The 25,483-nt window shown below is 40.2% G+C and overlaps 1 protein-coding gene across 2 annotated transcripts in view; it reads right to left on the bottom strand.

The window, feature by feature from the left end:
• PIGL (phosphatidylinositol glycan anchor biosynthesis class L) overlaps window positions 1–25,483 on the bottom strand; it is a 94,739-nt gene that overhangs the window by 61,956 nt on the left and 7,300 nt on the right. For both annotated transcript variants that reach the window (XM_054709725.1, XM_008156215.3), the window contains exon 2: window positions 15,912–16,011. In XM_054709725.1, coding sequence (XP_054565700.1) covers window positions 15,912–16,011 — 100 coding nt within the window. The remainder of the gene's footprint in view (window positions 1–15,911; window positions 16,012–25,483) is intronic.

Here is a 25,483-nt window from a genome sequence, read left to right as displayed (position 1 = left end):
AGGCTTGATCCTCAGTGGGAGGTGTGCAGGAGGCAGCCAGTCAATGATTCTCTCTCATCATTGATGTTTCTATCTTTCTCTCCCTCTCCCTTCCTCTTTGAAATCAATAAAAAATATATGTAAAAAAAAGAAAATTCCCACTAAAGTATGCTATAGGCATAACAGATTATGTGTCGATTATTGATGAATGTCAGCAACGAGGCTGTAAATAACAGGTGTCTAGGTGTAGTCCTGGCAGCCAGTTCTAGGAAACAGATCATTGCTTCCATCCCCAGCCCTGTCAGGGCTTGAGCAGGAGGCAACCAATTGATGTATTTCTTTCTTTCTTTCTTTCTTTCTTTCTTTCTTTCTTTCTTTCTTTCTTTCTTTCTTTCTTTCTTTCTTCTTTCTTTCTTTCTTTCTTTCTTTCTTTCTCTCTTTCTTTCTTTCTTTCTTTCTCTTCTTTCTTTCTTCCTCCCCCCTCTCCCTCCCCCCTCCCTCCCACTCTGTCTAAAAATCAATGGAAAAAATACCCTCAGGTGAGGGTTTAAATAAAAAATTGCTTCAAACAATATAAAATTGAGTATATCTATTTGCATTGTCATGTGAAAGTGACTAGATAGAGTTTCAATACCTTTGGAAGGTGTGTTTGGGATGACTGGTTTGACTTAAAATGAGTATGAGGTATGCACACAATTCTTTCTGAGAGCATTCTAGGGGAGACATCTCAAAGAGAAAGGCAGTCATTTGTCAGAACTGATCTGCTTCAGGTATTAAGACACCATGGGCAGAAAAATGAACAATGAAGAGTGGTTTCAAACAGGAGCCCCCAAATGAACAACCCAGGAAGCAGAAGCCGGCACTGCAGGCACTAATGCTAGTATATAACCAACGACCTTCTTAGTCTCTGTGTGACTCCAGAGTGAACAGTAGTGGAAAATTCTTTATTTCATGAAGGTTACTGGCTCTTCTGGCAAAGCCAGGGAACACTGTATTAATTAAATTATTATACAGGGGTCTTGTGGAAGAGTATGCAATATAAAAAAAAACTGTATTTATGTTTGAGTATAAATGTGCATTTGTAAAGTTTTGAAGGTACGGAAGTTTACACACCAAATAGTTAACAATGGTTTTCTCTAAGGAGGTAAGTGGATGGGGAAAGAATAGAGGGTGACGTTCATTTTTTCACTTGATAATTTCTGTACTGTTTGTTTTTACAATGAGCATAGATACTATTATTTTTTATTTCTTTTTGGATACTATTATTTTATTTTTTAAATTTAAATTCTTTATTGTTTAAAGTATTACATATGGCTCCTTTTTTCCCCATTGACCTCTCCTTGGCTGCTTCCACCCCCCAGCACATGCCCTCACCCCTCAACCGTCTGTGTCCATTGGTTATGCTTATATGCATGCATACAAGTCCTTTGGTTGCTCTCTTACCCCCTACTGGATACTATTATTTTAATAACAGCTTTATTAAGATAAAATTCACATGCTATACAAATCACACATTTATTTTTAAAAAATTTAAATTGATTTTAGAGAGAGAGAAAAAGGAAGAGACATCTATTTGCTGTTCCATTTATTTATGCATTCATTGGTTGATTCTTGTATGTTCCCTGATTGGGGGTCACACTCAACCTTGCAGTATGGGGACAGTGTTTTAACTTACTGAGCTACCCGGCCAGGGCCCAATTCACCCATTTAAAGTGTACAATTAAACATTTTTTCTTTAGTATACCCATAGAGTTCTGCAACTAACACCACAATCAATTTTAGAACATTTTAATCACCTAAAAAATAACCCCCATTCCAGTTTCCCAATCCCACCAGTCCCTGGCAACCACTAATCTCCTTTTCCTCTCTATGAATTTGCCTGTTTTGGACATTTGAGATAAATGGACTCAACATATGTGACTTTGTTGAAAAAAGTCTGGTTTCTTTCACTTAGCAGAATGTTTTCTATGTTTAGCCAGGCTGTAACATTCCTTTTTATGGTTTAATAATGTTACAGTATATTAATATAGCACAATTTGTTTATCCATTCATCAGCTGACGGACATTTGGGGTGTTTCTATTTTTTTTGGCTGTTGTAAATAGTGCTGATATAAACACTCATGTACAAGTTTTTGTTTGAATATCTGCTTCCAATTCTTTTAGGCATTTATGTCAGAGAATTGTTGGATAATGGTAATTTTATGTTTATTTTTTTTTACTTATTGGTTTTAGAGAGAGAGGAAGGGGGAGAAAAAGAGAGAGAAACACATCAATTTGTTGTTCCACTTATTTATGCATTCATTGGTTAATACTTGTATGTGCCCTGACTGGGTACTGAAACCACAACCTTGGCAGATTGGGACGATGCTCTAACCAACTGAGCTACCTGGCTAGGGATATGTTTAGTTTTTGAGGAATCACCAAACTGTTTGCCATAGTGACTATACCATTTTACATTCCCATCAGCAATGTATGAGGTTTGCAATTTCTCTGCATCCTTGCCAATGCTTGGTATTTCCCTTTGGACTTTATTTTTAAAAATATGGTCAACCTAGTGAGTGTGAAGTGGTGTTTCTCACTGATTTTGATTTCCATTCCAGTAATGATTAATGATGCTGAACATCTTTTCCGTGTTTATTTGGAGAAATGTCTACTCAAGTCCTTTGTCCATTTTTAAATTGATTTTTCTTTTTGTTGTTAAGTGTAATTGGTTTTTTGTTGGTTTGTTTTTAAATATATTTTTATTGATTTCAGAGAGGAAGGAAGAAGGAGAGAGAGATAGAAACATCCATGAGAGAGAATCATGTATCGGCTGCCTCCTGCAAGTCCCCCACTGGGGATCAAGCCCACAACCTGGGCATGTGCCCTTGACCGGAATCGAACCTGGGACCTTTTAGTTCACAGGCCGATGCTCTATCCACTGAGCCAAACTGGCTAGGGCAAGTGTAATTGTTTTTTAATGTATTACTTTATGTTACATATTATTCTATGTGCAACATATCTATAATAATAAAAGCATAATATGCTAATTAGACTGGACATCTTTCCGGATGACCTTCCGGATGAAGCTGGGGCTGCGAGGGGAGCCCGGGTCCTGGGTGCCTGCTGTGGCAGGAGGGAAGCCCCGGTCCCAGGTACCAGAGGGAAGTCGGTGCCAGAGGCTGGGGGAAGGAAGGCCTACTCTTGCACGAATTTTGTGCATCGGGCCTCTAGTAGTATATAACATATATATATGAATATAAATCCCTTATCAGATATATGATTTGCAAATATTTTCTCCCATTCTGTGAGTTATCTTTTGACTCTCTTTTTTTCCCTTTGTTAATCCTCACCTGAGGATATTTTTTCCATTGTTTTTTAGAGAGAGTAGATGGAATGGATGGAGAGGAAGAGAGAGAGACACACACACATCAACTGTTTGCCTCCCACACATGCCCCGACTCTGGCCAGGGATCGAACCTGCAACCCAGGTATGTGCCCTTGACCAGGAATTAAACCCATGACCCTTTGGTGCCTGGGCCAATGCTCTAACCACTGAGCATAAAGGTCAAGGCTTGACTCTCTTTTTTTTTTTTTTAAATATATTTTTATTGATTTTTTACAGAGTGGAAGAGAGAGGGATAGAGAGTTAGAAACATCGATGAGAGAGAGACATCGATCAGTTGTCTCCTGCACAACCCCCACTGGGGACGTGCCCGCAACCAAGGTACATGCCCTTGACCGGAATCGAACCTGGGACCTTTCAGTCCGCAGGCCGACGCTCTATCCACTGAGCCAAACCGGTTTCAGCTTGGCTTGACTCTCTTAATGGTGCTTTTTGATGTATACAATTTTTCAATTTTGATGAAGTCTAATTAGTCTATTTTCCCCTTTATTGCTTCTATGTGCTTTTGGTGTTATATCTAAGAAGGCTTTGCCTATCCTGCTCATGAAGATTCACTCCTAAAGTTTCTTTTAGCTCTTTTTTTATTTTTGAAAGATTTTTGGAGAGGAAGGGGGAGGGAGAGAGAGAAACATTGATGTAAGAGTGAAACACCCAATGGCTATCTCCTGCACGCCCCCCAATGGGGATCCCAGCTCACCACCTGGGCATGGGCCCTTACCAAGAATCCAACTGGTAACCTTTCGGTGCATGGGACAACGCCCAACCAACTGAGCCACATGGCCACGGTTATACTTGTAGCTTTTATATTGAGGCCTTTGTGAGATCATTTTTGTGCATCCTGTGAAAGGGTCCAACTGCTGTTCTTTTGCATGTGGATATCTAGTTATCCTAGAACCATTTGTCCAAAAGAGCATTTCTTCCCCCATTGAATTGTCTTGGAACCATTGTTCCAGATCAAGTGACTGTCTATGTGAGTGTAAGCATTATTTAAAAAAAAAGAAAGAAAGAAAAAGAAAATCCAAAAGTGAATAGAGCCTAGAAATCCTTTCACTACAGAAACTGGCTAAACTGTGGCTCAGTCTTGAGGAACTAGGTCTAGCTAACCTGACAGTTTTACCCAACTAGCTGAGTAAATTGCAATACACACAGGCCCCTGAAATTTTTCTTCTCCCACGGACTCTATAGAACATCCTAAAAATGACCAAGAATTACTTCTTGGAACTTGGTCTTATGCAGAAATAATCTGAAAGACCAATCCAACAATCTTTCTTCTGGATACTCACATTATTTGTCTATAAGACTTGAATTTTAGAGAATTAATTACCTCCTATGCAAAGTTTTTGGTTCCTACAATTTTTGTAGATGGTGTAGACTGAATATTTGAGCCCCTCAAAAGTCCTATGTTAAAATCAATTCCGCCAATCTGATGGTATTTGAAGATGGGGCTTTTGGGAGGCGATTGAGTAGAGCCCTCGCAGATGGGACTAGTGCTCTTATAAGAGACCTTAAGAGAGCTCCCTTGCTCCTGCCATGTGAGGACACATGTAGAAGATATGAACCAGGCACAGGCCCTCACCAGACACCGAAACTGCTGGTGCCTTGATCTTGGACTTCTTAAACTCCAGGACTCTGAGAAAGTAATTTCTGTTGTTTTTAAGCCACCCAGTTTATGGCATTTTTTTAAAATATATTTTATTGATTTTTCACAGAGAGGAAGGGAGAAGGATAGAAAGCCAGAAACATCGATGAGAGAGAGACATCGACCAGCTGCCTCCTGCACATCCCCCACCAGGAGATGTGCCCGCAACCAATGTACATGCCCTTGACCGGAATCGAACCTGGGACCTTCCAGCCCGCAGACCGACGCTCTATCCACTGAGCCAAACTGGTTTTGGCAGTTTATGGCATTTTTGTTATACCAATCCGAATGGATGATGATAGTAGGCAAGAGTGAGCTGGCCGACTTTATTTTGGTAAATAAAAGGACTACTTTTGAGTTTCTTTCCACTGTGGATGTCATAAAATGTAAAAGAGCTTAGTAAAATGGAAAGCACTTAAAAATGTCAGCTATATTGCTGAATTGAGTACATAAACCTGCATTTATATCTAGGAGCTTTAGGTAAAACCACCATCTCATTCAGTCAGTTTACATATATAAAAAGAGAAGCCCAGAGAAGGAAAATTACTTGCCCAATAACACACAGCTGGTTTGTAGCAGAGCTAAAAAACCTGAACACACATTTCATGACTCCTGGACCACAGCTCTTTCCATCATCATGTACTTTCCTCACTTTCTTTTCTCTAGTCTTGATTTTTTCACATTCATCCTTCCTTCCACTGCCAGCAGTAATCTGTCTAAAATGCAAATATGGATTTTTAGTTATAGTGCTAGTGACATTTTCACTTCCCTCTCTGCCCTCAAACTTTATTGAAAACAACAACAAAAGAAACAAGTTATGCAGCATCAACTTCCATGAAGCAAAAACACCCTTGTATCAGAAAACCATAAAACATGAAACATTCCTGCCTAATCATGTGAAATCTGCGCCAGAAAGAGGGGCATGCCACTGGCCAGCATATGTTCTACCTCGAACTGTCAGCAGAGTTTGAAAATCCCTCAAAATCAAGCCTCCCCATTCTCAAAGGCACCCAGTGATCTTTGATTAGCATCATGTGAATCAGAGACAATATGGTCATGGAGAAGCATACTTTGAAGAAGAATCATGTTGATAAGCTATTTCTAGGATTTACATTGAGCCTGTTGCCTGAGAAGAGTACCAAGAGATGTACACGGCAATACATAAAAAATAAAGATGCCTCCACAAGAAAGGAAGGGGAAGGCTTTGTCTTACTGTTGAAGACATTCAGCAGAAGCTTCAGATGGCCCAGCTCGAATCCTTATATCCTCCTCAGCCCCTCCAGCACCATTCTTATGTAGGTAGCTGGCCTATTCAAACATGAGAAACCACCCAGAGAGAACCAACAGGGGACATCCCCTATCCATGATAATTTCAAAAACAATAGGAAAAAAAAAAGTTAGGAGAAAAAAATATAAGCAAAATGCAGATGAAAAACCTATTATAATTTCAAACTATTTTCTAGAGTATCAAAGAATTACCAGCAGCCTGATATCTTTTAAAAAGTTAGAAGAAGAGCCGAAACCGGTTTGGCTCAGTGGATGGAGCGTCGGCCTGCGGACTCAAGGGTCCCGGGTTCGATTCCGGTCAGGGGCATGTGCCTTGGTTGCGGGCACATCCCCAGTGGGGGGTATGCAGGAGGCAGCTGATCGATGTTTCTCTCTCATCGATGTTTCTAGCTTGCTGTCCCTCTCTCTTCCTCTCTGTAAAAAATCAATAAAATATATTAAAAAAAAAAGTTAGAAGAAGAAGAGGAGGAGGTGGAGGAGGAGGAGGAAGAAGAAGAAGAAGAAGAAGAAGAAGAAGGGATTTTTAAGGGTTTCAAAAAGAGGTTTTTACATAACAGAAATGGAAGTTAGTGCAGTTTGGTAAATAAGCAAGAAAAAAATAAACAACTATTCAAAATAAAGTGAGAGATATAATGGAAATGTTGAAGAGATGTAAAAATTTAAAAGAACATTGATATATAGGTCATAGAAGAGAATAGTTATGGAATACAAAGAAGATCCAACACCTCCCTCTCTAAAGTCAACACATAATTAGTGTTTCTAAAGAAAAGGACAAGGCAAATGGTTAGAAAGATATGATGGAGTCTACAGATTGAAAGACCTATGTCCTAGGAAAAACTGATTTGGAACAATCAACACTAAATATTAACATGATATAGTTCTGGAACTTTCAAGGATAATCCAGATAGAAAATATTTTGTACCAGGGGAAAAATATCAGAATCTTCACAACAACACAATGAAGAAATGTCTACAGAGGAAAAGGAAGTATAACCTGATAATTTTATAACCACCCAAAGTGTCCTCTAAGTATAATAGATATTCTTAAAACGTACGAAAATACAAAATGTGCTGCTTTTCAAAAACATACTGGCTGATGACTTGCTGTCATGTCAGGAGTGAATCCAAAAAATGAATTGAGGAATGAACAGATTGTGGTAAAGCAGACTGATTGGACCATGCGGTTAAACACAGGATTAAGATTAAACAGTATGGTAACTATGGTTTTTGAAAAAACTGTCATAAACCTCGACAAAGAAAAAGTAATAATATAATGGGAACTTGGGGAGAAGGGTTTTTGGGAAAAAGTTTAGGTACACTTACTTCCTCTATGCAGTTAGTAGAAACATGAGTTAAAAACCCTACCATCACCACCACCAACAACAACCAAAAATCTCAGTAACTTGCCCTGGCTGGTTTGGCTCAATGGATAGAGTGTCGGCCTGAAGACTGAGGGGTCCCAGGTTCGATGCCAGTCGGGGGCACACTCCTGGGTTGTGGGCTCAATCCCCAGTGGGGTCGTGCCGGAGGCAGCCTATCAATGATTCTCTCTCATCATTGATGTTTCTGTCTCTCTCTTATCCCTTCCTCTCTGAAATCAATAAAAATATTTAAAAAAAAATCTCAGTAACTACAATCTCCAAACATTTCACACTCTTCTTAATTTTGGACAGATATTTTTGGAATTAATCCATTGTAGTTGAATTAGATAAAAACATTTATCTGAAGTTTATTTCAAGTTAAAGTCCATTTCTTTTCAAGTAATATTCAATTTCATTCAAACCACAGCAACTATGGAATTATTTTCATTTTTCTAAAACTATAATAATAAAAGCATAATCTGCTAATTAGACCAGACGATGTGCCAAACGAAGCTGGTGCTGCGAGGGAAGCCCAGGTCTTGGGTGCCTGCCAGCGGCCGGAGGGAAGCCCGGGTCCCAGGTGCCAGAGGGAAGCCGGTGCCGGCAGCTGGGAGAAGAAAGGCCTACTCTTGCACAAATTTTGTGCATTGGGCCTCTAGTAATTATATACCCATCTATCTTTCTGTCTGCAGATATGCATAGAAAGAAAGCTAGCACTGAGTATTGACAACGGTTATTTCCAAGTGTGAGTATCGAGATGATTTTTACTTTCTTTTTATTTTTTACAAGTATGCATTATTAAAAATACTTTCGTACACAAATCTGACCATCTTGCTCCTTTGTTCAATGTCTCTTAATTAAAAAACATTTAGCCCTGGCTGGTGTGGCTCAGTTGTTGGAATGTCCTCCTGTGCACTGAAAGGTTGCTGGTTCGATCCCTGGTTGGGGCACATACCAGGTTGTAGGCTTGGTCCCCTGTCTAGGAATTAGTTGATCAATGCTGGTCTCTCACATGGATGTTTCTCTCTCTCCCTCTCTAAAGTCAACGGAAATATATAAAAAAATGTATAGTCAAAAACTTATATCTACACAAGATTCTGCCCATAGATGTTTATTTATTATTTTTTATCCTTACCCGAGCATATTTTTTCCATTGATTTTTAGAGAGAGTGGAAGGGAGGGGGAGAGACAGAGAGAAACAGCGATGTGAGAGAGACACATTGATTGGTTGCCTCCCTGCATGTGCCCTGACCAGGGCTGGAGATCAAGCCTGAAATTCAGGTACATGTCCTTGACCTGAATCGAATCTGGGATCCTTCAGTCCTCGGGCCAACGCTCTATCCACTGAGCCACACCAGCTAGGGCTGCCCACAGATGTTTACACTAGCTGTATTCATAACTGCCAAAACTTGGAAGCAACCAAGATGTCCTTTGGTAGATACATAGGTAAACAAACTGTGGTACATGATTCAGCACTAAAAAGAAATGACTTACCAAGCCATAAGAAGACATAGAGGAACCTTAAATGCATATTACTAAGTGAAAGAAGCCAATCTGTATGATTCCAACTATATGACATTCAGAAAAGGGCAAAACTATAGAGACAATAAAAAGATCAGTGGTTGCCAGGGGCTGGGGAGGGAAGGATGAATAGGCAGAGCACCGAGAACTTTCAGGGCAGTGAAAATACTCTGTATAGTATAATGATGAATACATATCATTATACATTTGTTAAAACCAATAGAATATACAACACAAAGAATAAACCTTAATTTAAACTACAGAGTTTGGGTGATTATAATGTAACAAATGTCCCATTCTGGTGGAGGAGGCGGACAATGGGGGAGGCTACACCTGTGTGGGGGTAAGACTTATAGGGCAAACCTTTGTATCTTACTCTCAATTTTGCTGTGAGCCTAAAACTGCTCTAAAAAATAGTCTTTAAATTTTTTTTAAATGCTAAGAAATATACACTTAGAAACATATTGAAAAATAAAGCTAATGAAACTTTTGTATTACAACTAATGAATGCTCTTTCTCAAAACTATGGAAACACAGAAAAGTGCAAAGAAGAAAGTATATACTGCTTTTTAAAACTCAATATTATATTATGGACACTTTCCTGGATTATTAATTATGCACAGGAAACTATGAATTGTGGTCTAATGGGCTGGACCATTGCTATATAATTAATTGTCTACTGTTACATTTAGTTGCTATCAATTTTTTGTTATTATAAATAGTACTGTAATGAATATCTCAGTACAGTCACCTTGAACCCTATTTTTGTGGTATTTGCAACCATTTTCAAGGGGTAGTATCAGCCCCACCTGCATGCTTGGTCAAGGCCACCCCTCGTAGCCCCACTTTACGTCTTTTACGTTGACTCCCCCGTCATGCTACTGAAAGGCCCAGCCTCCCTTCAGTCCCGGAGTATCTGCCTTTGAAGAGGTACTGAAGCAGCTTTCGGTTTCCACACAATAGTTCCAAATCAGCTGGGCCCATTCAGTCTCCTCCCTGGTTTCTTTTCTAGGAAACATTCTTGTCCACTGCACCTCATGGGAGGATGGGAGCCCTGCCTTGTTCCTGCCAACTGGGACTGGCACTGTGCCCTTGAGCTTTGGCTGAGTCACTCCGTGTATTTGGAGAAGGGAATTGCAGGAGGCTCTATTTTCATCTCTACAGTGAGGACGCTGGGTCAGATCCACTTTGGCAGCCAGGACATGGTCTTTTTGCTTTCTGTACAGGGAAAGCTCTTCTGGGTCCCCAAAGGAGAGGGGGGCTTAATTGCCAATGTAACCCCAACAGTCCCAGACTGCCTCGTGGCTTCTCTTCCACTATATGATTTGCATGAATTTATTGGAAAACACAAAGACTTCCAGGAACTGCTAGTAAGCCAGCCAGCCTCATTTATGTTTACTGGAATCTATTTCCTTGTTCAGCTAAAATTAGTCTGTAAAAGACTTGTTAAGACAAGCACTGGGAAAAAGGAGATTTTTAATGTGTTGAAACCTTATGACAATGTTGCCAAACATATAGAATGGCAAAATAAAGAGACGTAAAAAAAATCCTTCCAAACTGAAATATTAATTTAGAACTTTCTAAAGAGTTAAAAATAACTATGCAAATCAGGAATCTAGACTGTTTTATTTAATTAAAGAATTTGAAAACAATTTCATGTGTCTTAAAAAATGGTTTGCCAGAGGGAGTCGGACCTGCATTACCACCATTTGTCCACCATCCAGAGCTGAGGGGTCAGTGCCGACATGTACACATAAGGAACTGGTGGACATTGAAATTGGGTCTCAAAAGAACTGTTGGTCCAGAAAGAAACTCACTACAGACTGATTCATTTGCCTGTCAGCATAACTATTATTGCTCGTCTCACATTCAGTTCTTATAAGTATATCTCTAGTGACACATGATCTCGCTCATCTAGGGGAAATGATGAACAACATAGACTGATGAACAAGAACAGAACCAGAAACAAGTAGGCATCGATCGGACTATCGGGCCTCAGAGGGAGGATAGGGGAGGGTGGGGGGAGGGGGGAGAGATCAACCAAAGGACTTGTGTGCATGCATATGAGCCTAACCAATGGTTAAGTTCAACAGGGGGTTGGGGCATCCGTGGGGAGGGGTGTGGGATGGGAATGGGGGGATGAGGACAAATATGTGACACCTTAATCAATAAAGAAATTAAAAAAAATGGTTTGCTAATCACCATTTATGAGTGAATGAAGGAAAAGTGATGGAAGAAGCTTGAGATGCATAGGCATCCATTCAAGTTCTTCAAGATCACACATTTACATGCTGGCCACAGGAAGGAAGCTTAGGTATAAGTGGAGCCATTCATTTATTCAACAGACATGTGCTGAGAAACTACTATGTATCAAGGTTTAGAGAGAGGTTGGAGATACAGGAAAAAAAAATATAGAGGGGCTCCTGGCATAGAGTGAAAATTTGTGTGCAGGTTAGGATGTAATAGTACAATGAGAATATAATGAAAGTTTCCAAGAAAATCTGGGCAAAACAGGATGGTGCCAGAATCTAAGGAAATCTTTGAACTGAGGTTTGAGTATGAATAGGAGTTGGCTAGAGACAAGGTAAGGGGTATGGATAAGTGAGGAAGCATGTGAGAGGCAGGGACCAGCACAGGCAAAGGTGTGCACACGTAAGAAAGCGTGGTACCTTTGAGGCCCAGCTTAAATAGGAGGCCAGAGATGCAGAGGAGACACAGATGGGGGTACTGGGCAATCCTACCTATTTTTGTTACGGGAATGGATGTGATGTAGGTAAAACAGGGCTGGGTGACGGGTTGAGCAGGGAGACTGTGAACAGACCACAAACTGCTCGAGACCTTGCAAGTTTTGCCAAACAATAGGTCATTGGGCCCAGAGCACTTTAGTGGTCCTGGATTATAATAGGGGGATCTGTTTTTTTTTTTATTCCGTCACAATCAGGCCTCTCTCGAATCCCCTCCATTTCTAGTCAGAATACTTGGGGCAGTATATCTGATCCTTTTCCCACTCATCCGCCAGAAGGAGGCCCATGAGAAGAACACAGTGTCTATAAAAAGGCTTAAAAGCAAAATAATTTTTTCAAAGAACTCTATTCTGTTTTGAATTTACCAAATCAAGTTCAAAATATACACAGATTTATTTCTAACTTAGCATTGACTTGTATGGATAGAAGCTGAGTAGAGAGAGAATATTTTATTAGATATGTGGGGTAGTCTTAAAAAATGTGTGTGTGTGTGTGTGTGTATATATATATATATATATATATACACACACACACACACACACACATATATGTTGTGTGTGTGTGTATGTGTGTGTGTGTGTGTGTGTGTATATATATATATATATATATATATATATATATATATATACTAGAGGCCCGGTTCACAACATTTGTGCACCCGAAGGGTGGAGGGTCCCTCAGCCCAGCCTGCACCCTTTCGCAGTCTGGGAGCCCTCGGGGGATGTCTAACTGATGGAAGTAAGCCGTCAGTTGGACATCCTTAGCGCTGCCATGGAGGTGGGTCGCTGTGCTTACCAGCCATCAGCCCAGCTTGTGGCTGAGCAGCACTCGCACTGTGGGAGCACACTCACCACCAGGAGGCAGCTCCTGGATTGAATGTCTGCCCCCTGGTGGTCAGTGCACGTCATAGCGACCGGTCTATTTGCATATTACCCTTTTATTATATAGGAGATATATATATATATATATGTGTGTGTGTGTGTGTGTGTGTGTGTGTGTGATAAAGGCTTCCTTAAAAAAGGAATTAAATAAAATGAAAGTGTTCCTCTTTAAAGCGCCAATTAAGTAGCAGCTACTTTAAGGTATTATCCTTTTAGAGATTATCTATGTATACAAAATATGTGGGTGCTTTTCGTTTTCTTTGAAATATAAATAATTCTATGGATTTATATTAAGAAGCACAAGCCCAACAAATGAGTACTAAATCCACAGGTTGCATTTTCCAATCACATACAATTCCCAAATGTCTCAGGGACCATCTCTAATTGCCCTCCTAGCCTGGCTTTCGGCGGCGCAGAGAAACAGCCTTCCACAAACGCAGCAGTGGCGACTGCCAGACCAGCACCTACTATTCAGCTCCTGTATCTTGACCTGTTCTGCCTTTTCTTCAACATCTATTACAGTGCCTTACCCATTCCAGGCATTGAATATGTACTATTAACAACATGCATTTCAATATCATATGACTCATTAAATTAACAGAACCCACAGATATTAAGAAACTGGGTAGAATTACTGAAAGTATCCATTTAGGTGTCTAAAGATTGAAATTATGCCTTCTTTTCTTGAGAACTGAATTTCCCCCCTCTTTAAGAAATTAGATAAAGGGTTTACTTGGTAGGCTTCTCACGCTAAATGTCCCCTAGAAATCCAGCAATGAAGTTCAGAACAATGGAAGAAAAACTGACCATGCACAATGTCATTCAAGGGACTCAGACATACATTGGTCTTCAAGTGCAGTAACAAAGTGGTGGTCTACTTTCCCGCAGAAAGTCAGGAATCAATTCCATCTTCCTTTCTGTTTTTGAATTCTAGCACTGCCATTTATTAAACATCTGAGGGGTCTCTTTAAAAATTTTTTTAAGATATATTTTTATTGATTTCAGAGAGGAAGAGAGAGAGAGAGATAGAAACATCAATGATGAGAGATGTCCCCAGTGATACCCAACACTGGGGATCGAGCCTGCAACCCAGGCATGTGCCCTGTCTGGGAATCAAATCTTGACCTCCTGGTTCATAGGTCAATGCTCAACCACTGAGCCATGCTGGCAAGGCGAGGAATCTCTTTTTAAAAAAAAATATGTTTTTACTGATTTTAGAGAGAGAGGAAGGGAGATGGCGATAGAAACATCGATCGGCTGCCTCCTGCATGCCCCTACTGGGGATCATGCCTGCAACCCAGGCATGTGCCCTGATCAGGAATTGAATAGGTGACCTCTTGGTGCACAGGACAATGCTCAACCAACTAAGCCACACTGGCCAGGCCTCAGAGGATTCTCTTAATATCTATGAGCTTTAGTTTCTTTGAGTGAAATAAAAAAGGGTAATAAACCTTTCTTGCACAATTAGTGGAAGAATTACATGAGATGGCCTTTGTCAGGCATGAAGTGGGCATAAAATATAGTGGTTGAAGCATAGGCTCTGGAGCCAAACTTCTTCAATTCAAACGCCAGCTCCACCACTTATGCTGGATGACAATGGACAAATTACTCAATCTCTCACTATTCCTCAGTTCCTTGTCTATAGCATCACACAAGTAATTGTATTACTTTAAGCATTAAGATCATGTATTTAGTATGGTTTTGGGTACTGACAATGATGGTTGAATAGATATTTGCTGTCATTATTATGACTATAGGCCCTCCATAAAACTTTCCTTTCTCTTCTTACCCTTCATTCTTCTCTTTAACTCATCTAAATCACCTGAAATAAAATTCTAAAGCTCTGCCTTTTCTGGATTATGAAGTTAGAGACTGAAGGACTAAAGTTGCATGTTGCTAGGAACTGACTGCATCCTCCCCAAATCCATCTATTGAAGCATTAACCCCCAACGTGACCATATTTGGTGATAGGGTCTTTAGGAAGTAATTCAGGTTAAGTGAGGTCATAATGGTGGAACCCTAATCCTATAGGCCTGGTGGCCTAAGAAGAGAAAGAGAAATTTCTCTCCTCTCTCTGCTTCCATGTGAGCATACGGTGAGAGGACGGCCACCAGCAAGCTAAGAAGCAAATCCTCTCCAGAGCCCACCCATCTGGGCCGTGATCTGGGACTTCCAGCCTCCAGAACTCTGAGACCATACATGGCTGTTGTTGAAGCCACCCTACTGGTATTTTCCTATGGGAGCCTGAGCAGACAAAGATACATGGCTTCTTTGCATCTTCAAACTGGCTTCTTGAAAATTTATTTTTAACAAGTTTACTACACCTCTATAGTAGCATTTCAACAAGTAGGGAATGTTGCTGAAGCTGCATGATCTTCAGGATACAGAAAACATGTAAAAAATGACAACATGAGAGTGAAGAACTTGATAACCGATCTGAGATCATTGGTTTGACTACAGTTCTCACAACTCAGATCTAACCCTCCAAAAACATCTTGCGTTGCTGGGCCACTGCAGACACTGCACAGGCAGAAGTCTGTGTGCAAATGGGATGCCTGAGCAGAGAAGCCCATCAATATTACCATGAATATTAACAGTGAGAAAACAAATCACAACATAGAACCGCAGTGTAAAAGGGAAGTATGTCATCTTTGAAAACAAGTGAGCAATGATTTATTTCACAAATTGACTCAAAACCATGTATCTTCCAAGGGTCACTGAGGAAGAAGTTTAGGAACAGAGATTAAGCAACTTCCCCACATGGCACAGTTAATAACCTCATGAAGCTGGGGTTTTAGTCCCAGCAGCCTGGCTCTAGGTTTGTGCTTTTAAAAGCATTACAAAACCCACAGGCATCGACAGAGAAGAAGTTCCTCCACGACGATCCCAATAGTTTGCCCGGAGCCAAGTAAAACTGAGAATAAATCGAAACTTTTCCCTGATCTCTTTGTAAGGCACTGATGTGAACAGGAGCTCCCACCTCGCCCAATCTAACACAGTGAGCATCACTCCCCAACGGCATTTAACATGATAAAGAATATATTTCATAAGCAGCAGCTAATAGAGTGAAACACTAGATGTGTTCTCCATCAAATCTTTAATACAGATGAATTACCTGCTGTCAATAATCATTACATTGGTGGGTGGAATCCCCAACACATCACAGCTCTGCAAAAGTTCTTTCTTACGAATCTCCCCTTGATTGTAGTAATTCCCTGAGGATGACAAATACACAATGGAAGATTTAACAGAGATTTATGGGTTCACTCATTCTTACCTCATCTTGTCCCTCATAGGATTTAAGCTACCTGAAAAATTTGTGGTTATGATGAAAAGCTGAAGAAAATACAACATTAAGATTATAATCAGAGGAGGAACCAAGATGGTGGCATAGGTAAACACCTGAACTTGCTGTCTCGCACAACCACATCAAAACTACAACTAAAAGAAAAAACGGACATCATCCAGAACCACGGGAAAGCTGGCTGAGAGGAAGTTCTACAACAAGAAGGAAAGAGAAAAGCACATCTAGACTGGTAGGAGGTGCAGAGGTGCAGAGGTGCGGAAGAGCGAAGGTACGGAGGCGCGCGAAAATGGGCTGGCAGGGAAACAGAAACTATATCAAATATTTACATCAGTTTAAGAACTTAATGGAAAGAATTTGATACATAACTGATGGAGGGTTTGAGGGTCAAACAGGGAACAGCGAAGTGACCCAAAGATTAGCAACAGCGGGAAGTGACACCAACGCTGGGTTGGAGAGATAGAAGGAGGAGGCAGTGTTACTGGAGCCCAAAGGCCTGGGGGTCCCCAAAAGAACTGAAACTGAAAGAGCTAAACCCTCTTCCTTTAGAATATATCCACAGAACCCAGTTGGAGAAATCATGATTTAACAATGAAACTAGAATAAAAAAGGGGGCAAATTACCTGAATAGACATTTCTCCAAAGATGAACAGATGGCCAATAATCATGTGAAAAGATGCTCAGTGTCATTAGTCATCAGGGAAATGCAAGCAGCACCACAATGAGATATCTTTTTATACCCACTAGCACAGTTATAGTATTAAAAAAGCCACACAAAATAACCAAATGTTAAATTATAAGTGTAGGTGAGGATGTGGAGAAATTAGAACCCTCACGCACTGCTTGTGGGAACATAAAATAGTACAACTGCTGTGGAAGGGCTGGTGACTCCTCAAAATGTAAAAATAGAAGTATCATACAAATCAGCAATTCTCCTAGGTATATACACAAAAGAACTGTAAACAGGGATTCAAACAGATACTTGTATACTCATGTTCATAGCAGCATTATTCACAATAGCTGAAAAATGGAAACAATCCAAATATCCATAAACAGATGAATGGATAAGCAAATGTGGTGGATACATACAATGGGGTATTATTCAGCCTTAAAAAGGAATAAAATTCTGCCCTGGCTGGTGTGACTCAGTGGTTAGAGCATTGGCCTGTGCACTGAAGGTTCATGGGTTCACTTCCTGGTCAAGGGTACATCCCTGGGTTGCAGGTTTGATCCCTGGCCTTGGTTAGGGCGTGTGCAGGAAGCAACCGATCGATGTGTCTTTCTTACATTGATGTTTCTCTCTACTCTGTCTCTCTCCCCCTCGCTTCTTCCTTTCCACTCTCTCTGAAAAGCAATGGAAAAAATATCCTTGGGTGAGGATTAATAACACCAACAAAAAGAAATAAAGTTCTGATATATCCTTCAAACTTTGAAATCATGCTAATTAAAATACGCGGGATATAAGAGGACAATTATTCTATGATTCCACTAATATGAAGTATTTAGAATAGTCAATTTCATAGATACAGAAAATAGAATAGTGGTTGCCAGAGGTTGGGGAGAGGAAGAAATGGGAGTTATTAATCGGTGGAATTCTGTTTGGGATGATGAAAAAGTTCTGAAAATAGATAGTGGAGATGGTTATACAATATTGTGAATGTACTTAATGCCACTCATTGAATTGAATACTTAAAAATGACTAAAATGGTAAATTTTGTTATGTATAATTTACCACAATAAAAATATTTTAAAAATTGGATTTGCATTGAATAAAAATATTTCAATTATGAGTTATCACTATAAAACAAAGTTATGCCTTTAAAATTGGCAAAATAATTTTTAAAAGATCATTAAAAAATACTGAGCATATATCTATGCAGCCAAGATTAAGAAACACTGCTACATGCTATTATTAACCAATATACCTGTACTTGTAAGTATGTATTTTTTCATTATTCCCAAAAGGAGTACATTAATATTGACCTTTAGTAAAGGAAATATGACTTTTCATTAGTTTCTCTGATTTATGACCATGGATAGTCATTAACAAGGCTAACCATATTGAAAACTGTGTTTTTCTGAATATGACAGGCATATTTGTACCAGATGGAATGAGACGTATGCACTGCATAAAAACAGTGTTCAACTCACTGCAACAAGCAGTTATAACAAGTATTTCCAATACTAAGCTCTTCAAAATTCATTAAATTTTGTTGATTATTCCCATTCTATACTTCTATCAGGTTAGTCCTATTGCATTCCCTTTCTTTTATTATTTTTTTAATCTTCACCCGAGGATATTTTTCCATTGATTTTTTTAGAGTAGAAGAGAGAGGGAAAGACAGAAACATCGATGTGAGAGAAACACATCACTTGGTTGCCTCCTGCGCAAGCCCTGACCATGGCCTGTCTGGAGAGGAGCCAGCAACCAAGGTATATGCCCTTTACTGGAATCGAACCTGGAATCCTTTGGTCTGTAGGCCAACGCTCTATCCACTAAGCCAAAACGGCTCCTTTCTTTCTTTTAAAAAAATGTTTTTATTGATTTGAGAGAGAGAGAGAAAGAAACACTGATGACAGAGAACTATCAATCGGCTGCCTCCTGCACGCCCCCTACTGGGGATTGAGCCCACAACCCGGGTATGTGTCCTGACAGGGAATGGAACAAGTAACCTCATGATGTTACCCAACCAACTGAGCCACGCTGGCCAGGGCTGCATTTTTTTTTTTTCCCCACACTTGCTTCTTTCCCTTTTTCACTGTTCACAGACAACCTTTGTCACTGTAGAATTTTCTTTGGTCTCTGATATGATCTCTTCCCTGTTTATTAACATTTCTTTTATGGCTTCTCATATATTTAAGCAAGTCCTTTATTTTTGCACTTAAAAGTCTTAACTCATTGAGTAAATAAAAACTTTGAAAAGAGTGTAACATTCTTCAATTAAGTAAATAAATACTCAGCAGGACATAAATATTTTTAGGAACACATACACTATATTAGGTTCAAAATAGGGGATGTATATAAGATTACCTGACATATAAATTCTAAGCTTACTTATAAGAAAGCTAAGTAAATATATACTTAAAAATATATAATCTCTCTATATAAAAGCCTAATATGCAAATTGTCCCCTCAGGAGTTCGACCGGGAGTTTGATCGCTTGCTATGATGTGCACTGACCACCAGGGGGTGGCGCGGAACCCAGGAAGGCCCCTGCTGGCAGCCGGCAGCCAGCAGCGGGGAAAGGAAGGCCCCAGCAGACAGTCAGAAGGCCCCAATCGGCCCTGATCGCCAGCCAGACCTAGGGACACTATTGGTGCATGAATTTTGTGCACCAGGCCTCTAGTCCTATCTAATAAATAGGTAATATGCAAATTGATCATCACTCCAACACACAAGATGCCCACCCCCATGTGGTCAAAGATGGCCACCCCCATGTGGACATAAGATGGCTGCCACAAGATGGCCGGCAGGGGAGGGCAGTTGCGGGGGAACATGCCTGTAGGGGAGGGCAGTTGGGGGCAACCAGGCCGGCAGGGGAGGGTAGTTAGGGGTGACCAGGCCTGCAGGGGAGGACACTTAGGGGCGACCAGGCCTGCAGGGGAGGGCAGTTGGGGGCAGCCAGGCCTGCAGGGGAGGACAGTTAGGGGTGACCAGGCTGGCAAGGGGAGGGCAGTTAGGGGTGACCAGGCTGGCGGGGGAGGGCAGTTAGGGGCAATCGGGCTGGCAGGGGAGCAGTTAGGCGTTGATCAGGCTGGAAGGGGAGTGGTTAGGGGGTGATCAGGCTGGCAGGCAGGCAGGCAAGCAGTTGGGAGCCAGCAGTCCTGGATTGTGAGAGAGGGATGTCTGACTGCCCGTTTAGGCCTGGTGGGACATCCCTCAAGGGGTCCCAGATTGGAGAAGGTACAGGCTGGGCTGAGGGACACCCTCCCCACCCCCAGTGCATGAATTTCGTGCACCAGGCCTCTAGTATTCTTATAAATAGTTAACCTACCATCAACATCAACATTTATGAATAGGCATTGTTTTCAGTTAATCACTGGTTCCCTATGCATTCTTTGGTTGGCATTATCATATCGAAATCCTATTAACCTAAACCTTAGAGAAAAGTGCCTAAGTATGTATATACATGTATATTTACAAAATAGGACCATAGATATGTAACCTTTGAGTCATGTTGTAAAGCTTCATAGCTCCCTTAAACATAATTTATATTTTTAAATATTACTAATTTATTCCATTCTTTTTTGGGGAGGGGGTTAATCCTCACCCATGGATATTTTTTCAATTGATTTTTAGAGAAAGTGGAAGGGTGGGAGGGGGAGAGGAGAGATAAACATTGATGTGAGAGAGACATTAACTGATTGCCTCCTGCATGCTCCCTGACAGGGGCCGGGGATCAAACCTGCAACCAGGTACTTGTCCTTGACTGGAAATCAAACCCAGTACCCTTTGGTCCACAGGCCAATGCTCTAACCACTGAACCAAATAGGCCAGGGGTAATTTATTCCATTCTTAATAGAATATAGTCAGTACTTCAGTTTTTTTTTTAGAAATCTCAAAAATTTGGGTCAGAAAGAAAAGAGACAGATGAGACTAATACTTTTGAGGCTAGATCTAAATATCTTTCAATAGGGAAAACTTTGAAGAATTATAATAATAACTAGCTTTCCCGTTGCAGAAAATTCCTGCAATGGGATTTCCTGCTGCACTCTACCCCGCCTCCGTTCCTCCCTTGCCGCCCGCCTCGCCTTCTCCTCCGGCCCGCCCGCGTTTCCCTTACCCCCGGCCCCGCCGCCGCCCCGTCCTTGTCACCGGCCCCGCCTTCTCCTCCAATCACCCCCGGCCCCGCCCCCGCCCCACCCTTGTCACCGGCCCCGCCTTCTCCTCCAGCCTGCCCGCTTTTCCCTTCGGCCCCGGCCCCGCCTCCGCTCCGCCCTTGCCGCCGGCCCCGCCTTCTTCTCCAGCCCGCCTTCGTTTCCCTTCGCCTACGGCCCTGACTTCACTCCTCCCTTCTCCTCCCCCCGCCCCCCTGGCTTGCTTGCTTCTTCGAGCTTTACTCCCCTTTGCAGCTCTTGGCTTCTTTCCACACTGTCTTGATATGCAAATTAATAATTATATTGATAATAATAATAATAATAATAATTATTATTATATTGATAATAATGTAATTATTGATAATTATATTATCAATATATTTTATTGATTTTTTACAGAGAGGAAGGGAGAGGGATAGAGAGTTAGAAACATCAATGAGAGAGAAACATTCATCAGCTGCTCCTGCACACCTCCCCCTGGGGATGTGCCCGCAACCAAGGTACATGCCCTTGACCGGAATCGAACCCAGGACCCTTCAATCCACAGGCTGACGCTCTATCCACTGAGCCAAACCGGCCAGGGCTTGAAGAATTATTTATGATTAAAAATCATTATTAAAAATATCCTGATAAGTTGTTTTAGGAAATATGATGAACCAATCAGATGCCTGGAGAAACCCTCTTCGTATAGGACACCTGAACATGTGAAATACAAGGCAAACATAACAGAAAGTATGGCTGAATTAGCAGGAAAGTAAGGGCTATCTTTGAGGTTTTCAACATAGGGAAGCACATATCAGCTAAGTAGGGTGGAGCTGAAGCCACAGTATCTGCCTGTGCCTGGTGGCCTAAAATCAGGGCAGGAAATGAAGCTTGGGCACAAGTAAGGAGAACTCCACATAGACAGGACCTTCAAAAGGCAATACTACAGTGGGTGAACCAGATAAACCTCCACGGAAATGTGAGGCCACATCTGTGTCTCAGACTTGGTTCTAGTGGAAGGGAAATGCCACCGCCTAAGGATTGTTAACTATACACTCGCCTTTACTTGGTGTGGTACACTGTATTATCCAAAAATAGCTACAGTAGTATTTCTAGTCCCACATGCACTTCTAGAACCTTGTTGCTCCCTATGAAGAGCTGAAGTCTATTTCTCTCCTTGAACCTGGATGTGACTTGTGACTGCCTCGACAAACAGAATTCAGTGAAGTAATACAGCATGATTTCCAAGACTAGGCCAAAGTGATGTGGCCGCCTCTCTGGATACTAGCCCAGAAACACAGCCACTGGGTTGTGAGGAAGCCCAAGCTATGTGGATTGACTGTATGTGGACTCCATGTGGATGTTCTGGCCAGTATCTCCAGCTAAGTCAGGTGATTCTAGTTCCCAGCCTTTGGATCCTCCAGCTTTGGATACTAAACATCCTGAGGCAGAGACAACTGTACTCTGAAACCATGACAAATAAAGTTTATTACTGTTTTAAGCCACTAGTTTCGAGATAATCTGTTATACAGCATCGGACAACTAATGAACTTGTGTTTGGACCCTGAATTTACATTAGCTGTGGACTAAAAAAAAATCTCTATCATTCAAAAATTTTAGTAGTGTCCTTTGTTTCCTGGCTGAAGCAAACATAGTTCTTCAAAATATCATCACAAGTATGTTTTTAAGGAATATGTACATACAATTAAAAAATCACAAAATACACATGGAAACAAGTCACTCAGAATGAGTTACTCAAAGAGCAGAATCAGACACACAGATTGCAGAAATTAGAATTATTAGAGCAGATATGTGCTTAATATATTTAAAGAATTTGCAAAATGAATGCCTAGACATGAGAAATAGATTAAAGGTCAAAATTACTAATCATCTCAATACTACATATGTAAGACCTTTATTATAAAACTATTAACAGACACATTGTAGGAAGCCAATACAAATGAAGGGACATACTATAAAATCATAGATGGAAAGACTTTATATTGGAAATAAGTCAATTTTCTCTATAATGATCAATAGTCAGTGAGATTCCAATGAAAATGCCAGCAAGGTTTTTCCTTCAATGTGACCAAACTAACTCTGACATATACTCAGAGGAAAAAAGGTAAAAAACAGCAAATACACCCTGAAGAACAACAAATCAGAGGGCTGGCTATATCAGATAATACTGCCATAAAATCTACATGATATTAAGACAGCATGATATTGGCATAGGGAATCCAAACTGACTAAAGGAACAGTATGTAGATTGGAAATACATGAAAATTTGTTATATGAGAGTTGGCAGTGCATCTGGAGGGGAAAGGATGAACTAAATTTGTTTCCCTGACTCCAGTCGTTGCCTCCAAACCATTCTCCAATTGCCACCAGAATGAGCTTTCCAAAACACAGAAATGGTTGTTCTAACTCTCCAACCAAATGTATTCATAACACCCTACTATCTACTATAGCTTTCTCCTACCTGCATATTAACAGGTTACATAAATTGAGAGAAATGCTAGACTAAATAAAGTTAAATAGGATTTTTTACAGCAAGATTTCTCAAAGATGTTAATATTCTAACAAGGAATTTGAACCTCTGAATGGGGGATAGCACATGTGGCTAATTTAACCAAACTAGTCAGGCCAAAGCATTTTTTTAAGAAATAGCAACTTGATAAATTAGTGTTTCTTGAATCATGCACTGGAAATCAAAATAGTTATTTTAACTGACATAGCGCACAAAGCAATGCGAAAGGCAGGCTGATTGCTTTTATGCTGAACAGTTTAGGACAGGGAAGAGCACGGGGTCCTGGCTCCTCTACATCCTAGCTGGTCACTTTGGTCAAGTTACTTTAACTTCTTCATAATTCAATTTCCCTATCTGGAAAATGGGAATAACACATTATGTTTATAACTTTTTTAATATATAATAATTCCTGTCATAGGATTGCTGAAATTAAATAACCCACTAATAACAAAATATTATATTTTTTCCTGCTTCTCCCTACCCCTGAAAACTGGAGATGTAGTTAGAATGAATTATTCATTCAAGTCCAAGACTTGCTGATGATTTTACTATTGCCTATAATGACTTGCCCCATTTCCTATATACCCTGTCCTATTCTTAAAGACCAGCTCAAAAGAAAACCTCTTTGGAGAAGTTTCTTTAATCCAACCCCCTGAAAAGAGAATCCATGCTTTCCTTCATTTTGTGTCCATTGTACTTTATCACACCCTTACAGTTTTCATTATATGGTATCACAAATTATTAACTTTCCTTTTTTTTTCATGTTAGAGTAAGTCAGTAGTTTAATACACCAATTTAATTTTTAATACACCAATTTTTGAATGAATTGGGCATTTCGAAAGTAATTTTAAAAATTAAAAGAGAAAACAATCTAAATAGCAAGTTGGATTCAGAGGAAGTAATGAAACAACAATAAGGATACTGAGTGTTTAATACGTGCTAAGGGCACACTTGACATTTTTTTTATTTGAAACAATTTTGATTTTTGGTCCCAACCTATTGAAAAATAAGGAGAAATTTATAAAAGAAACCAACACATTGACCTGGCTGTGGTTTCTCAATGGTTAGAGTGTTGGCCCAGCACCAAAGCGTCTTGGGTTTGATTTCCAGTCAAGGGCAAGTACCTGGGTTGTAGGTTTGATCCCCAGCCAGGTAGGGGCAGGTATAGGAGATAACCCATCTATGTGTCTCTCTCACATCATTGTTTCTCTCTCCTTCCCTCAGTTCTACTCTCTAAAAATCAATGGAAAAATATCCTTGGGTGAGGATTAACAACAACAATAAAGAATCCAATGCACCTATAATACTTGGTTTATAAAACCCAGACTTCTCTGCCAGATCTTGAAACAAATTAGCTTATAATTTGACTTCTATAGTTATTGTTGTAGTATAAAAGATAAATAAAATTAAAAGTAAAAAAAAAAAAAAACAAACAAAAAGGAGGCCTTTAACTACATTTGTTTGCAATTGATATCCTTATCAGCACAAATTTGAGAAGAAAAGTGCTTAGACCCAAATTCTCAAGAACGATGAAAAATAGTTTAATCTTACTAGCAAATAAATATTAATCAAATAAAGAAATATTATTTAAAAATACTATTCCATGCTAGAGAGGGTACTATATATATATTAAGACAGAGATTCTCATGATATGATACTGTATATAGAGAACCCTAAAGATACCAGCAAAAAACCATTAGAACTTATAAATGAATTCAGTAAAGTAGCAGGATACAAAATAAATATCCAGGAACAGTTGCATTTTTAAACAATATATTAAATTTAAAAAATTGGTTTCAGAGAGAGGGAGAGGGAGAAAGATAGAAACATCAATGATGAGAGAGAATCACTGATTGGTTGCCTCCTGCACAGCCCCCACCAGGGATTGAGCCCGCAACCCTGGCATGTGACCTGACCAGGAATCCAACCATGACCTCCTGGTTCATGGGTTGATGCTCAACTACTGAACCACCCGGCTGGGCTCAGTTGCATTTTTATATACCAATAATGAACTATCAGAAAGGGAAACTAAGAAAACAATCCCATTCACAAT

The sequence above is a fragment of the Eptesicus fuscus genome, chromosome 20, assembly GCF_027574615.1.
Source record: "Eptesicus fuscus isolate TK198812 chromosome 20, DD_ASM_mEF_20220401, whole genome shotgun sequence".
NCBI classification, from domain to species: Eukaryota; Metazoa; Chordata; class Mammalia; order Chiroptera; family Vespertilionidae; genus Eptesicus; species Eptesicus fuscus.
Note: the sequence above shows the minus strand (reverse complement) of the source record. Positions and strands in the feature narration are given on the sequence as shown.